This window comes from Diuraphis noxia, unplaced genomic scaffold (assembly GCF_037042655.1).
Source record: "Diuraphis noxia isolate RWA-SAM2 unplaced genomic scaffold, SU_Dnox_SAM2 contig0003, whole genome shotgun sequence".
Classification (NCBI taxonomy): domain Eukaryota; kingdom Metazoa; phylum Arthropoda; class Insecta; order Hemiptera; family Aphididae; genus Diuraphis; species Diuraphis noxia.
In genome coordinates, this window is record NW_028301713.1 from 55,491,109 (window position 1) to 55,509,483 (window position 18,375).

General features: G+C 27.3%; 2 protein-coding genes across 6 annotated transcripts; one reads left to right on the top strand and one right to left on the bottom strand.

Moving 5' to 3' along the window:
• The first annotated feature begins 5,535 nt into the window (after window positions 1-5,535).
• On the top strand, window positions 5,536-7,559 carry LOC107165476 (phosphatidylinositol-glycan biosynthesis class W protein-like). 5 transcript variants are annotated; one of them, XM_015513723.2, is made up of 3 exons: window positions 5,537-5,757; window positions 5,928-6,027; window positions 6,093-7,559. In XM_015513723.2, coding segments are annotated over exons 2-3 (1,404 nt in total). In that variant the 5' UTR covers window positions 5,537-5,757; window positions 5,928-6,026; the 3' UTR covers window positions 7,496-7,559. The 5 variants fall into 5 exon arrangements, with proteins under 5 accessions (XP_089079186.1, XP_015369209.1, XP_015369211.1 ...); XM_015513725.2 differs by having other exon boundaries at window positions 5,537-5,728; XM_089223058.1 differs by having other exon boundaries at window positions 5,928-6,008; window positions 6,093-7,558.
• Window positions 7,560-7,970: 411 nt separating this feature from the next.
• Window positions 7,971-15,188, bottom strand: LOC107165477 (nuclear transcription factor Y subunit gamma-like). Its single transcript, XM_015513728.2, has 7 exons — window positions 14,815-15,188; window positions 14,600-14,750; window positions 14,223-14,531; window positions 11,257-11,433; window positions 10,665-10,835; window positions 8,210-8,308; window positions 7,971-8,140 (listed from the first exon to the last, which is right to left on the bottom strand). The coding sequence occupies exons 1-7, from the start codon at window positions 14,835-14,837 to the stop codon at window positions 8,063-8,065; spliced, it is 1,008 nt and encodes a 335-aa protein (XP_015369214.1). The 5' UTR covers window positions 14,838-15,188; the 3' UTR covers window positions 7,971-8,062.
• Between the last annotated feature and the right edge of the window lie 3,187 nt (window positions 15,189-18,375).

Consider the following 18,375-nt stretch of genomic DNA (forward strand, 5'->3'; position numbering starts at 1 on the left):
AATTTTAGCACCCCTTAAATTGTAGGTCTAGTTGTGCCTATGCCACAGACACGAAAAAAAAAACACACACATCATTGTAAAATCAATACATTCCTCGCTCCGCTCAGAATTTAAAATTTATAATAATATAACAAGTGTGATGAAGGGGACTTCAACCCATAGAATAAAGATTAGCTTCAACCCGTTAGCCATACCTTCTACGTAGCCACGTAGGTATGCCACCACCTCAACCCCCTTCGTTTGACACTGCGTAAATTTTAATATGTTTAACTGTATAGTAGGTACAGTCGAATGGAATAGATTCTAATATTCTATAGTAGAACAATATGTCTATATTCTATTCATTAAGGAACTCGTCACAATGCCAGTGATGGAGAGACAGTATTTCAGTTATTACTGTTATAAGTCTTAATGGTTGCTCATTAATCATAATTCATAGTAGGTAATATAATATCATTAAATATTTATATTATTTATAATAAAATCGGTACATGAACTATGAGCATAATTATTAGAGAAGGACATAGCCAACCTGAGTGAAAAAATATGGTTTGAAATCCAAATTTATCGCATCCGCCGGGCGCCGACCACCATTATGCTCTTCGGAAGTCCACGCAGCATAACATGGCCTTATCTAGCGTGACGCTACAATATTATTTGTGGAGTGGGAGGTAAATGGAGTATGCGAGTCATAAAATGATATTAATGAAAACTGTTATAATAATAAATATTTTATATTTAGTACATTTTTAAACTTATGTTTTGATGCTAAATGATAATTATTAATAAACATGAAATAATTTATAAATATAAAATAAATATAACGAACTTTTAAGTTTCATAGGGGTGAACATTGAACCTTTCTCCCTATAGATATAATAGTGATGTAGTTCTAACTGTTCTAAGAGTAAAATTTAAACATACTAAGTTTAAAACACGTTATATCCTCGTTGTGTCTGCTTATTAGTTACTACTAGGGACCGGAACTTGATGCATTTGCATCTTTTTTTCTTATGTTCACATTATCACATTCAATGCTTGATGCTCGTCTATCCAGAAATTTGATTCATGAACTATAGAATTTAATGTTACAATTTTATACTTTTGAATTTTTTTTATTGAAAGTTACACGTCATGCAGATTTCATAGTTTGTCGATTACCAACGTTCATTATATTTTTTTTTGCTGTCGCGAAAACAAGAAATTCGACAAAAAAATAAATTTTACTAAAAGTAGTATTTTTCAATAAATAGTTTTATTTATTTATATAATAATTTTAATAATTTTTGTATCAAAACAATATTTATCAATTTTTACACTAAAATATACATTTTTAATATCTTTGACCGGAAATCTTTATCTGTTAATCGAGTATCATAATAATGGATGACCGATAAAGACTATAAAATGTTTGGCCGCAGCGTGTAACTTAATCGTTTAATGTCACGTTATGTGTTTAATAATAATTCTTGTCTTATTCCAAATATTGTATATTTGTATAGAATAATATAGAAAGTTTATATGTAAAGTACACCAAAAAAGGTGATCGATTTTTTACAATTTATAGGAGGGGTATGCGAGATTTTCGAAAATCTACAAAGGGTGGAGTAGAATAGCCAATAGGAGTGGTTGGGAACCATTGTATTACAGTAACCCACTTGTAACCTACTGTACAGCTTAGCGACATCCACAACTTACCCGCTTTTTACTATTCATATTGAAAATGTTGAGATCATTAAAGCAAATATTTAAATATAGATAGATATTCTTTATTGTAAATTCATAAGTATATAAGACTCTTTATTTATAACAAATACACCCAAAAACCAATTACAATAATTTTCTAGGAGATTAATACTTTTTAATTAGTAAATTGTATTTTAAAAGCGAAAATCTTAACCGAAAACTTACATTCAAATGAAAAATTGTTTTAATTCAGTGAAAAATCTAGTGAACCAACCCTGCTGTGTTGTTACTTTTAATATTATAGAATTGATTCACAGAATAAGTTGAAAATATTAGCTATTAGCTAAGTGTTTCTCTATATTGGCTATTTTATGACACTTTAATTATTATGTAATTTATATCCTTTTTACTTAAATCTCTCACAAAAAAAAAAAGAAATATTCGGTTTAGTTTAACTGAATAAAAAATACATATAAACACGCATATCATTCATGATAACAGTGTGTATGTATGTATCGTATAAGTATATATAAGTTAATAATGTTAAATATCACAACTTGTTAGGTATTTCATAAAAGTAAAAAAAATAAGTATAAATGTTTGGGCATTCATTCTGCATCTGAAAATCCAGTGAAGGTTCCAGCGTATAATATAGAAAAATAGTGATGTGCAACTGCAGTGGCGCAACTATAGTGCTAAAGTGTTGGAGGTTCATCTTCAATATAAAGAATCTGATTAAAGAAATAAAAAATCTGGATATTATAGACTGCTATATCTCTAGGTTCTAGCATAATTTATTTTTAATTTTTGATTTAATTCATTTACCTACTTCTAATTGATTGTTTTGTATTAAAGTTTTTTAAACAATAACCAGTTATCAGAGAACCAGAGAAGTACTCTAGACTTCTAGAGGCTCTCCATAATTAATAATTTGTTAAATACTCAAGAATCTTCAGAATATGCACCTACTAATTTTTTCTACTTATTATTTTATTTTTGCTCCTTAAAATATATTTACCTTTGGGCGTTCGTGTTTCTCTTCCCATGTTTTTTGGTTATTGTAACTCTAGTTAATTTTTTTTTGCTTCTTGAAAAAAAAGTTTGACTACAGGCACTCTGCACGTTCCCATTCCATTTTGTTGTTTTTATTATTTAATCTTTATATACATTTTTTAATTCTGATAACTCGATGTCATCTACATAATCTTACTTTAATGAACTATAATGCAGTTAAGTTAATACTTACTCGTTGTGTATAGATATACTCGTATTTAACTGTTATACAATATCGGATATAAACATATACCTGTCGGCTGTCACACATGCCTTTACTCCGTTCACCAATAGTATGTCGTTATTTAGCGCATTCAATTGTACCTAAGATGTTTGGATTTCTGCAGTTATTGCTGCAGGGTATAACTTGTTTTGGTTTTTGCGCTACCACTTATTGTTGCGAATGGAAAATAAGTTAAATTGTAGTTATGCCAGTTATGGACATTATAATTGAACATTTCAGTAATGTACCTATTTTGCCTATACAATTCGCCGGGCAATACACTTTGTTCGTGAGAACAATTTATAACTATTAATAATATTATATACTAAATATACTGCTTTATTGCTTGACGTTTTCGAGGATAAATTTCGATCCCCTTTTTGCGGAAAGCAATAATATAGCTCATAATGTCTAACCATTTTTTTTGACATGTATATGTCTGATGGCTGGGGGTCATTCTGTTAATTTGTGCGACTGCGACACCGAGCATGTTACCATGACGTCATTAGCATTTAATTTAATGTGTGTGCGTCGACCGTTGGGGACCGGTTCCCGGAAATTAGCGATTATTCAACCGTTATTGGAATCGCGGTGACGTGTGATCTATTAGTAACATTAGGTATGGTATAGCCCGTTGTATAATAAATGTATTGACGATAAAAATAACTCATAATAAATTATATAAATATAACTAAATATGTTGTTCAACGATGTCAGTAGGTATTATCGGTATATTATGTAATTTTACTTTTTAGTAAGCTTATTGCTTATTATCGAGCAGCTTGAAACTCGTGAGTACGTTACTTATTGCAGTAGTCAGTACCCTCCGTGGCTCCGTCCTTTACTATCCAATGGATAATATTTATCACTAAAAGTGTAGTAAATGACGATCCTGTAGTTCTGTCGTTTAAATTAAAAATTAAAAACCATGTATACTCAATAAATAATTGCGGGCTTTGAAACTTGTTTATTTTTTACACGTGTTAAAAAAGTTACCTACAGTTTAATCCTCGTATCTAATACACGATCTAAGAAATACAGGTTGCACAACGACCAATGTTTAATAGCGTCCCGCAGTGACTTTAAAAATGACACTATAAAACAGCTGTCAAAAATAGAGCATTAGCGCCCCGATGTCGAAATAAGCAAAACGCCTATGATTAAAGATCTTATATTATTATCTATTTCGACATTTTGCCTCGCTTTTTTTGTCATTTGATTCAGCTTCTGATTTTATACTATTTATTCTATTATTATACTTTAACTTGGACTTGAATACTTTATTTTATTTAAATAGTAGTACCAACATTTTTTAGATTTCATATTTATCTTAACTATTACAACTTACTACTTATTAATTATTATGAACCTTGTATTCATTTTTTAAACATTTCAACGTCATGAAATTATTTGTATTGGTATTATTTATAGAAAAAAAAAAACTAAAAAAATTGAAAATTTGAGAGGTCTATATGAACAACTAAAAACCGATCAAAATTGATAACGTAAAGAAAACGATATAATAAACATCTGATGAAAAATTCAAGTACTTGGGATTTAATTTTTTGAAAACAAAACTGAATGAGAAAATTGTTACCTACTTGAAAATTTTTTTAATTTATGGATGAATATTCGATGTTCTAATTTCAATCGATCGTTAAAAAAATTAATTTGACTTTCCGGTAAACTTTATTTGTTTTGTTAAATGCAAGACAAATAAGGGGCGTGTCAACATATATTGAATTTTCAAAGCTTAAATATAAATGGAAACTTTTTTATAAATTTATATCTCGAAATAATTTACTAATTTTTGTGGTTTTGAGGAATTTTGTTAAAATTTTAATTTCCGATACTCACACAAAAAGATTATGAATTTCCATTAACAATAACTAATAAGAATAGGTAACTAATGATGAACGTTGTGATACATTTTCAAGCTTTTTGACTGAGTAAACACTTTTTTTTGACAATTAAAAAAAAAACTTGTAAAGCTAGAAAATATGTATCTTATGACTTTAAGGCTATAAATAACTCAATAAGAGTGGCAAAATTTCGAACATGTTTCTCTGCAAAAAACATTTATTAAAAATGTCATATTTTACATTTTTTTTTTTTAAATTAATTAATTTTTATATTAATAAATTTATTTAATATAATTATATATATTTATATATTAATAAAAATAATTTAAAAACAAAATAGTTTTTTTTTGAAAACGGGTTTTGCGTAAAAATGTCAGTTTTTCTTGAATTTTTGTTTATTTATTCTGAAGCTTTTGAAAACAGAAAACTATAGGGCATTTGTAACTGTCGCGGTTTACTTATTGACCCTTACATTTATAGTTGAAATTGAAAAATTAATATTATTTTAGTCAAATGCCACTAAGGTTTAATATAACTTGGGACCATAGACATATTTATTATTTATATGTCTATGCTTGGGACAAAATCATGCTTTTAATTTTCGCGCCATAATGGCTTGTTATCAAATGATAGCGTTATCACATTATTTCAAATTTTTGGAAAAAAATGTTTTCTAAAATGAAATATAATTGTATATCCATATCCCGATATCCGCGAGACCATAGAATAAAGATAAGACGCGAGACCGCGACCATAAGCTAAGCACTTGTCTTGTAAAGTTGTAACTTGAAGTCACTCATTTTACTATTCTTTAATCTTTGTTCATTACTTATATATTAACCAGTGGCCAGTGCCTAGTACTCAATTAATTAGTCAGTAGTCAATACTCAATACTAGTCAGTTGGTGAATAATCACTAAATCATAAATCATCAGTATAGTATTCATTGCTTTTTTCGTTTTTCTATATTTTTTTATACCAATATGGTATTTTAGATTTATACTATATTACCATATTGAGTATGATTAACTAACCAGTTTCTCATTGATTAGTACAAATTGTTAATACATATTACACATATCTTGTTGGTGTTTACTAATGTAGGTTACGAGAATATTTTGAATTTAGTCGTTTGACATGCTTCAGTCTCTCAATAAGATCACTGAATAAAAATACAACATTTGGGTAAATTGAGTTCATTTGAGTATGTCATGGTGGTGGTTGCCGGTTGTATGTTTTCTATTGTTAACTTAGTTTATTTCTTAATAGTGATACGTATGCATGTCCACATTCACACAATGGATACCAAGTATAAAGAACTGCATAGAGAAGCCATATCCAACCAAACAGGTTCATCATTACTTGAAACTTACACATCTCTGTTTCCATTGCCAATTCACATAATCATATTTATTTGGATGTCAACTGGTACAAACCACAGCAAAAAAATCAACTCCCCGACAGTTTGGATGTTTCTTTTTGAATTTATTACAATGGTTCTACCAACAGTGTTTAATTTGACGTTGTTTTCAGATTATTCAGTTGGACAATTCTTAGTTTACATTTCAATCTTTAGTATTGCATTTATCTGGATGTTATTAAACAACAATTATATATCATCGAGTACTATTAAAACAAAAAAAAATCCTTACATGACTGTCTATAGATTTATGCTTAATACATATACGGTATTTTGTATATTAGCAGTAGATTTCAATGTGTTTCCACGGAGGTTTGCTAAAACTGAAACGTATGGTCACAGTATAATGGATATAGGTGTAGGGTGTTATGTTTGTTCTAATGCATTATTGTTTAGTATTCCTAACACACAAAATATGAGTAAAATTGTACTCAAAGTTTTCAAACAAGTCTTACCATTACTTGTGTTGGGAATTGGCCGTACATATTTTGTAACAAAAGCAGAATATCATCACTATGTATTTGAGTATGGTGTACATTGGAATTTTTTCATGACCTTAGCATTCTTAAAAATAATTAATCTTTTTATGTTACCATTTGTTAGTACTTGTTGTCTATCTGGCATTGCAACAATTCTGGTATTTATTTATGAGTTTGCTTTAAATTTTGGTCTTGCAGATTGGATTATGAGTGATGCTCCTAGAGACACAATGTTCTCAGCAAACCGTGAAGGCATTTTCTCATTAATAGGCTATGAAGCAATATTTTTATATTCCTTGTCGATGAAATCGCGGTTTTCTATTTTTATGAACAAAAATCATTTGATAAACAGTATGTTCCTCCTAATAGTAACAGCTTCTTTATCCATTGCATTATTTTTATTGACATTTGTCATTAGTTTTGTTTTTGGTGTTTCTAGAAGATTAGCTAATGCCGGTTATGTTTACTGGATATTATCTATATCTTCATATCTATTATTCATGTCACTTATAATTGAAAACTTCATAACCATTCTTTTACATAAGATGGGACAATTGGGTGAATTCAATAGAGTTTCACTGATTATAGATAGTATAAATGATAATTTATTATTATTCTTTTTATTTGCCAATGTTACAACTGGAGTTATAAATATGTGTTTGTATACTTTAGTAATGAATGCTGTCTATAGTTTAACTATTCTGTCTCTTTATATGTTTGTTATTTACTTTACAATTTATATTTTACAGAACTATAAAAAAAAAATTGTTTAATTGTTTAATGTTTATATCATGGAAAATTATGTACAAGTTATCTGAATAAATTAAAAATAAAAATGTTTAAAAAATAAATATCATTTTTTTACAGTCATACTACTGATACAATCATCAGATCAAAGTAAGGATTTATAAAATATTCCCATAAACAATATATTTTCAAACTTCAAAGAACAAATCAAATGATGCAATGGTTAATACAAAATAAGATAAAAGATTAAAAATATAAAAATTATACACTAATGATAAATTATTTACAACTTGTGGATACATTGGTGTTAAGACATAACAATGATTTTTCACCAAAATGTTGATAAAGATTAAGGACTTAATATAGGTTTAACAGACATAAATGGTAGAGGTATTCATGATAAAAATGTTTACATTGAAATTTGAATAAAATATTGGTGAAAATTGATACATTAATTATTAGTAATCTAAATTAAAATTATTTTATAGATAAAGACAAAGATTTAAATAAATAATGTATTTTAATTTTGAATGATCATACAATTTACTAACAATTTTACATAAATATATCACTTTTGTTTTATTTAAAATAATTTATTCAGGACTTGAAGATGGGTTAATAGTTGGTTGAGATATGTATACTGGTGTTGGCCCATTAGCTTGTGAGGAAACCTTAAAAAATATTTTAACATTAATTTGAGAATAAATTACAAAAATACAAATATTTTAAGTATTTTTTACTTGTATGATTTGAGGCTGCGACTGAACTACCTGTACTTGTTGTGATTGATTTTGAATTTGCATACGCAGCATTTGGAGTTGATTAGAGTTAATTTGAATCTAAGTGAACAAAAAAAAAATAGTTAGCATATATTCATCATAATTAATACTGCGACTATTCAAATTAAATAGTTAATTGAGCATTATTATAACTTATTTATTAATTTATAAATACATTAGATGGGCGAGGCCCACCTATGTGTTTTATTTATATTTAATAGAGGTGGTGGTATTATATTACATTAAGTCATTAAGATAGGACATCGCATCTACATGTCTTGCTTCCGTCTTTCACACATGCTACATGTCAAGTTTTTGTTCACTTGTTTCAGTAGTGTGCTGTTAGTTTTGTTATTAAATTAAATTGACCTATTATCAAACTTTAGGTAAGAACATTATCTGTGTTCTCTTTTTGGTTTCTTATAATATTTTAATTTCTAAATAAATTATATGCATTTTAAAATATTTATACTTTACATATTCATAAATCATTTAAAAATTAAAATATTGTATGAACCAACAATAGAACAATGTTCTTACCTAAAGTTTGATAATAGGCCAATTTACTCTAATATCAAAACTAATAGGACACAATTGAAACAAGTGAACAAAGATTTGGTAATGTAAACATCCGTTAACTTGGGGATATAGCGTCATGACTCATGAGTCTATGCGGATTGGGTAGCTTAGTGGTAGAGCAATCGCCCGGCAAGCGAGAGATCCGAATTAGATTCTCGGTCCGGCGGCTAGATTTTTAACGTTATTTCCCCAAGAGAAGTTAACATACATCAGAAGTGGGATTTGATCTGAAGGACGCAGTGTGACGTGTGTTATGAGGGACCTGGACTTGTTCACCAGAGGTTGTGCGGAAGCAATAGCATTGTGTTAATGGGTCGTGCACTCTGGTGATCAGGTGGTAAAGCAACAGTTGCGGTGGGCGACGACGACGAGGGACCAGCGTCGATCGAGGGAGATCGGAGGACCTAGGATGGTCGAATGTAAACATTCGTTAACTTGGGGATATAGTGTCATGGGTCTATGCGGGTCAAGTAGCTTAGTGGTAGAGCAATCACCCGGGGCGAGCGATTCGATTCTCGGTCCGGAGGCTAGATTTTTGACGTTATTTCCCTGTGAGAAGTTAACAGTATGTAGTATGTATGTAAGACGGAGACAACACACACAGGTAGGTGTGTCTTCCTCTTAACATAATAAATAATAGTACATACTATAGCCTTATTTTAAAGTCAATAAATTAGTGTATATTTAAAAAAATCAAATCACATCAAAAATGTTATTCAATTCAACTATTTTACATGAATTAAATGAAAATTAAATTATAAAACAGGAATTTTAAGGTAAACTTGTGTTGTTGTGTTTTTCCAGACACTCTTAAAAATTGATTGGAGATATTTTCATTTTTTACTTTGGATCCCTAAATACCAACTAGATTCACTTTCTCATCAGAAAAGGTGCTGAAGTAGAAAATCAAAGCATTTTTACTTCCCAAAATGTCATGGCAGAAAGAAAAAAAAAATTTTTAAGTATTGCTCAGTAACTAAATGATGTATAATTCATGCAATATTTAAAATTTGAAGTGATTGTAAGAAAATTTTATGAAGAATTTTTTATTTTACTTTTAATTCACAGATAATAAAATTGAAAATATTATACAGTTAAACTACAAATTGATTTGCAAAATTAAGTGACTGAAGAATTCTGTCAACATATAAAAACTGAATGACAAACGTGTATTAAAAATGGGTGCGTTTGAAGTTTTAAAATTATTACATACTATTATAGTTTAAACTTTTAAGGACTCATTCTAATTATTCAAGCTTTATGATCAACCATACTTTTTTTATAAGCGCAGAAAAAAATTCAAATGATTATAAATTTTTAAAAGTTAATATTAATCTACTATATTAATTGGAGTTACTTGCAAAACATATAATAGCATTGATTTTGTATAATAACACTGGAAAATACAGCCATATATAGGGGTTTAAAATAATAAATATTTATCATGATACAAATATCCCAGCCATGTTAGAATGTATACTACATATTTATTTATATAGCTATATTAATTTAACCACTTGACATATAAAAAATGATCATTTTTTTTTCTTTCCTATAAATGACAAGTTGTTGAACATGATAATACTACAAGGAGTAAAAATAGTGAGCTGTATTGATTAAACATATTTTGAAGTAAGTTAAGTACACACAAAAGAGGAAAACTGTTTAATATTGGGCTAAGTCTAATTTTTCAATACTTCCTCCACAAGTCTCGGGATACTTAAAATTGTTTTAAAAGTTTAAATTATTTTTTTACTCATAAGAATTATATTGTGTCCATGTTCAGTATTACTTTAAAATATATACTTTTGTGAAGATAATGATTATTAATACTTACAGGTATATGTTGTATTTCTCCAGTTGGAGTAATAACCTGTTGTACTAGTTGAAGTACACCATTTGAATTTGAATTTAGTGCCTGAGTATTGCCCTGTAACTGTATAACTTGTGGCTGACTACCTGTTACAGTGGTCGAGGTACTTGTAATATTTGATGTATTGTTTGGAATCTAGTAAAAAAAAGAAATAAAAATTAAAAAATATACTATTCCATTAAAATACAATATAGATATTGTGTATACAATACTACTATGACTGAGGAATTCTAGTATTCAAAAACCTAAGGTTATATCCCCCTTCTCCTAGACTTTTATTTTAAATAACCATATAAATTAAATTTCGGTAATTATTTTACATTGAATAAGGTATACAAGTGTTTTTAAAAATTTAAATAAAGTGTGATAACAAAATCACCCCGTATGTTCTTTTTTGTCAAGTATACTCAAATATGCAAAATAAAACTGTAAGAACAAAATTTTTCTGAAATCAAACATATTTTTTAAAGGAATATTAAATTAACTTGATTTATTAACCTAAGCTTATTTTAACAATACAACCCTTTAATTTAATAATAAATATAATACAACATACATTTTCTATATTTACTTGATCTTGAGTACCATTTCCTAAAGATACAACTTGGTTATTCACTGGTTGTAAGATTTGTATTGTCTGTCCAGCACTTGACCCTGATGCGTTATTGGTTTGTTGTTGTTGTTGTTGTTGTTGCTGCTGTTGTTGTTGAGCAAGTTGAAAGTAATACTGAACCTAGAATTTAAAAAATCAAATAAAAATATATTTATTTTTATTAATTTAGTAAAATAGTAAGTTGATTTTCTTCACTGACATTAATTAATGAAAATATACTATACAAATATTAACATAGAAGAATCTATTAATAATATTTCATAACTAAACAAATTTAAAGTGCTTTATAATTGTCATAAATCACCCTTAATAAGTATGTAGGTAGTTGGATAACAAAATGCTATCATGTAATATAAATATTACCAAAAAATACTAAACAAGAATTATAATCTCTAATTTAAAAAAAAAAAAGAATATTAAAAATGTAATAAATAATGTATAGGATATCTACCAAACTAATTCATCTATTTATTTTATATAACCTTATGATCAATGATCATATTAAGTAAAGTTATCCTTGATTTAAATATAAATACGTTTTTGGGCTGGATACACGAGACTAAATATTTTTTTGTTATGTCTACATTGCCATGGTTGCATATCAAAAAAAAATATATATATATATACTAGCTGAACCCGTGCACTTTGTAGTCCGCTGAAAATTCTACCTCTTTTATGGCTCAAACTGTGTGTTAAATTTATTTCCTGTGGTTATGCTAGCATTATATTTATATATACAGAGTGTCCCACAGAGTTCTGACATTTTGACAAATTAAATAACTTTTGTTCTAATCAATATTTTTTAAAAATTTCTTTTAAATATAATCCATAGACATTTGCGCTACATTTTTAGAATACATTTTTCATTTTTTAATACTGAAAATAAAAAACATAAAAATTGGTACTTTTTTTCGAAATATTCAATATAGCCAATTTGTAAATTTGATTTTCAGAAAAATTTATGTGGTAAAAACTGTTATTTAAGTCAAAAGGCTGATTTTTAAAAAATTTTTAAATATCAATATTTTCGTCAGGTAAATTATAGTAATTTATAGCTTATAAATCACATATTATTAAAATAAAAAAAATAATTAGATTTTAACATGCACTTATTTTAAAATGTTCTTATAAAATATTTTTAAAAAACTTTATTATTATTTGAAATTACAAGGTTTCTAGCATGAACTAGATCGTAATTTACTTAACGAAAATATTGATATTTAAAAAAATTGTAAAAATCAGCTATTTGACTTAAATAAGTGTTTTTACCATATACATTTTTCTAAAAATCAGATTTAAAAAATTGGCTCTATTGAATATTTCGAAAAATTTTTTATCAATTTTTAAGTTTGTTTTATATCAGTATTAAAAAATAAAAAATGTAGCGCAAGTGTCTATGAATTATATTTAAAAGAAATTTTTTAAAAATATTGATTATAACAAAAGTTATTTCATTTGTCAGAATGTCAGATCTCTGTGGGATACCTGTATATGTAGATAATGGTTAAAATATCTTAAGTAATAATCTTACCATGATATTCAATTTGATTTATCATTATGTAAATTTATTCGTTTTATAGAGAGAAATTTGACAATTCAAATATTAAATTGAATGATATTTGGACCAATTAACTTTTTAATTTAGTCTCTATATTCTGCCCATAGGTCTAATAAATCTCTGTACCAATTAATTTTTTTGCAATCTGTCCAAAAATTGGAATGGTATGTAATTCTGGCAATTTTACTTTTCTGCCAGCACATACCTAGTGCCTTATTCTTAAATTTGAATGCACCAATATACACATTTTCTAATGACCATGCTTGGATGAATACTGTTATCATAATTATACCAAATTTTGTCGCAATCAGTCCACCAATTGGAATTGGAATTCATAAAAGATAAACAGACAGAAATCTATTTAAATAGATATAACTAGATACATATTATATATAGATAGATCTGTTTGTTCTATATACATTCCTAAACAGCATGATCAATTGTGACGAAATTTGGCACAGAGATATATTAGACTTATGGGCAGCAGATAGGCTAAATTAAAAAGTGATAGGCCCAAATATATAAATTAAAACATAAAAAGTTAAAGTCTTGCTGGCGTTTTTAACGACACAAACATATAGAATATATTCAAAATAATAATTAATAAATATTATTCTCAAATCCTTTAACTCATAGCAACCATTAATAACAAAAATTTCTATCGTAATCTAGCTGACTTGGTGCACTTTGCCCTTAAAAAAATTGTGATTGTTCAAATCCTTTTAGATGTAACTCACAGCAGTAAGTGCAATTCAGCCACCCTAGTAAGAAATACGTAAATAAGAGGCTTTAAGTACAACTCGGCCTACTTTAAAATAGTATTTAGAACTAATTATTTCTCCTATAGTAAATAGCAACCATTTTTAACCAACAGCAACCAATAATTATTATTATAATAGCTTTAAAATTTATGGCAACAATTTATAAACAAAAATTCTTATCGCAAATCTCAAAATTCCTGTTTGAGTACCTCCTAAGGTACCAATTCCTTTTTTAAATTTAAAATTAGCTTAAAATGTATTCTCCGACATACCAAATATACACAGAAAATTGTATGAAAATCGGTTAAGCTGTTTTGGAGAAGTTCAATACCCTAACATTGTGACATAACATTTTTATATATTAGATATACGAAGTATAGATCCTTGTAGACGAAAATTTCAAATATTTTTTTTAGTTTTTACCGAGGTTTTTACATAAACTAAATCAAGGTTAAAACACATTTAAATTTTATGAAAAATTAATATTTTAAATTTTCTATTCTATAGGTAATAAATTATTGATGAAAAATCATTCAAAATTATAGATAAAATAAATACAAGTACCCCTAATACCGATATGAGATAATTACTTGTTCAGGATTCAGAGATGTCTTAACTTCTTTTGTAACAATTTTTGCTTCTTCTCTAGGCACTATGTCAATAAGAAAATCAAATTGGTCATACTTGGTGATTGCCATGGCGATATCATTTCTTTGTAACGTCCGTCGACGGTTGTCTTCAGTATGAATCCAAGCGCGAAGAGTCAATTCGTTGATAAATATTTCCGCAGCTTTTGAGAACAACATTGGAGCTTCTGCACTAATCATTTTCACATTTTCATCTAATTTCATCACTTTTTTTATTCTAGCTAGTGGTAATGCTTGTGTTTTTAAGTCTAACTAAACAAAATTCGAAAAAAAAAAAAACTGTAACAACCAAACATAAATTATAGAATGTATAAACTTACTGTTCCAATCTTTCTAATTTCCTCAATAGCTTTGGGCCAAAATTGGTTCAGAGCAGCCACATTGCAAGTTTGATTGTTCTCTTCTACGGATATTGTAATAGCGTTGGGATCATCTTCGGTCGGATTGTCTTCCTCTTCCTCTTCTGTGGACCTGTATAGTACACGCTTATTATTACTACACACAACATACTACACGGTCGACAATTAATACTTACGGATTCACCAAGAAGACGGACATGGTTACGTTAAACTCACAATTCGGAATCAATCCAAACGAATTAATTTGCCGCTCAAATTAGCGCATCCAACCAAAATTGGAGAATCGTTAGTTTTCAACAGAACAAAAGCAGATGTCCAATAGCTATTCAACGACACAAATGACGCCCAATCATTTTTTCGCCTTCGTACTCTTATTGATACTAACCGTAAACACACTAAGCACAAGGAATCCCAAAACTTTTATAAACAAACCATATCTTACTAATTATTATTGTAAGAATTTATCAAATGACGGATGATCATTATTTTAAACTAATAATTATTATTTACTGGTCACTATTAATAAATTAGTTAACATCTATCGTTGTGTGAATTTAGTAATTTGTTCAATTGTTCGTTAAATGAGCATTGTTATTATTTGAACATATTTTGGGAACCACTGATAACGTTATCTTGTGAGTCGTGAATCGTGATAGTCAATACTCATTAACTCACGTCAAGTTACGACTGCCTCACTGACACACAGTACTGATACTGAGTGATTTTGTACTCATCATGATATAATGTTTAATAATATATTATTATTATATCAGCTACACATTACTCAGTACTTATAATCACTATTATTTTTTATAGCCACTTCAGGCTTCGGTTTCCATGAACTGAAGTTATTATTAAAATATTATTGATTCTATATCAATATCATAGATTCCCGAACTTTATTGATTCAAGGCAATGCGGTATACAACAAAATTTTTTACAAAATATCCTGAAGCACCTTATACAACGGTGTATTTATATTAACACTTTTTAACTTCAGTTTTCATTAGTCGAACATATTACATTATGTATAGCAGTGGTTCCCAAACTTTTTTTCGCGGTGCCCTTTATATAGCCACGGCGCCTTGCTGCGAATACCTTTAAAGTTTAAAGATAGTACAAAAAAATACTCATTAATAACGAATTATCGATTAAAAATTCTTATTACATTCATTATGAGCTGTAGATCGCAGTGCACGGTTTGGTAACTGCTGATGTACAGTATTATGCCTGAATATGGGGAAAATAAGCCACGGAAAAAAAGTCAAATTACAATAATTAATATAATTTTTACACATTATTGGCCATATTGTATACATATATATATATATATATATATATATCATTATTAATACACAAGTTATATGTTATTATTTATTATTCATAATAATAAATATATTTTAGATTCTAAACAGCATTGAATGTAATGATTTTATATTTTTATTAAACAAAAATTTTAAATTAATTTACTTCAAGATAATATTCAGAAAATATTATATTATTTTTATTAAATGTATATAAAAATATTAACAATTTTATTTTTATATATGAATACGTACTATACAGTACTGTGTTAAAAATTTTAAATTAACATGTAACCTGTGTATTAATAATTATATATAATATATATGTATATATTTATATGTATTCAAATACAATATGATCAATGTTTAAAAATGTTGAATAATACTTTAAATTTTATTTTTTTATATATTTAAATATAATTATTTATATATATTTGACCAATAATGACGTGTAAACGATTTTTAAATAATACCTAATATAATACTTTAATTTTAATTGTCATATATTTAATTATTGTAAATTTGTAAATTGACTTTTTTTCCCCATGGCTTGTTTTTCCGTGGATTTAATTTCCTTGGCTTTTTTTTCTGACTACCATTATACCCACACGCTTTATCCTTTATCTATAGATATTTAATCCTCAAGTCTATTATGTTTTCTGTTACTGTTCATATTTCGAAACTTATGGGGAGCTAGACCAATTGAGGTAAAAGTTACATCAATAGATTCATTGGGGCCTATAGAGGGTATTTATAGCTTATTTTTCAATCCTTATTTGTGCTAAAACATACATTTTTTCAGTTCACGATAAAGGAATATTTTTTTGTTATTAGATTCTGAGCGAAGCAATGAATGTATTGATTTTAGTGATTTTACCATGATGTGTTTTTTTTATTTTTTCACGTTTTGGGGCAGTAAAAGTACTTAGATTTTCGACTCCAGTACCTCGTTCGATCAGAAAGTGAATCTAGTTGGTACTTTGGGGGTCAAAAGTAAAAAAAAGCGGGTAAGTCGTGTATGTCGCTCTGCTGTACAGTAGGTTACAAGTGGGTTACTGTAATGGATGGAGTTAAATTTGAATCCAATGATATTATATCATTATATCATTGTATACAAAAAACCGATTCTGAGCGAAGACGGTTTATCTGTCTAGGATATATTATAGATTATTAAAAATTTTCAAATCTTAGATTTAAAAAGAAAATTTTTTATGAATTTCTAGTTTGAAATAATTTGCGAATTTTCGTGATTTTTACATATGTTGTCAAAATTCAAACTTTGAATGCTTATAAAAAAAAATTGTGACTATGTATTTCTTTTATTTTTCAACTTCTATTGTAAAAATATGTTAGGAGCCTTGTATTAAATTTTCAAATCTTAGAATTAAAAAGAAAAACTTTTATGAATTTCTAGCATAAAATAATTTACGAATTTTCGTGATTTTTACATAATATGTTGTAAAAATTCAAACTTTGAATGCTTATAAAAAAAAATTGTGACTATGTATTTCTTTTATTTTTCAACTTCTATTGTAAAAATATGTTAGGAGCCTTGTATTAAATTTTCAAATCTTAGAATTAAAAAGAAAAACTTTTATGAATTTCTATCTAAGATAATTTGAACGTTGCCGTAATTTTTACGTATTTAGTCAAAATTTGAACTTTAAATGCTTATAAAAAAAAATCGTGCCTACGAATTTTTAATATTTTTTAACTTATATTGTTACAATGTGTTAGAAGCCTTGTATTAAATTTTCAAGCTTTTCTACCGAACAAATAAATTTTTATCGATATTTATAGAAAAAAAAACTAAAAAAGTTGAAAAATTAAAATGTCAGTAAACAGCTCAAAACAAATCTAAATATTTTGAAAATTTTATCAAATATATAAACATTCAGTCAAAATTTCAAGTATTTGCGGTAATTTGTTTTAGAGTTACACCAAAATAAGGAAATCGCTAAAAGTGAAAATCCAATGTTGTAAAAATTTAAATTTCAAATGCTCATAAAAATTTAATTTGAATTTCCGGTGGAATTTTTATTTGTGATAAAGATTGAAAAACTTGTAAGGAATCTTGTACTAAATTTTTAAATCTTAGATTTAAAAAGAAAATTTGTTATGAATTTCTAGCTTAAAATAATTTGTGAATTTTCGTAATTTTTACGTATTTTGTCAAAATTCAACCTTTGAATGCTTATAAAAAAAAATTGTGACTATGAATTTATTTTATTTTTCAACTGCTATTGTAACAATATGTTAAGAGCCTTGTATTAAATTTTCAATCTTTTCTGCCTAACAAATAAATTTTAATCGATATTAATTAAAAAAAAACTAATAATGATCGAAAATTTGAAATGCCTATGAATAGTTCAACTTAAGTCGAAATTTTTTGAAAATTGCATGGTGGATAGAATATACTTATATACACATTCA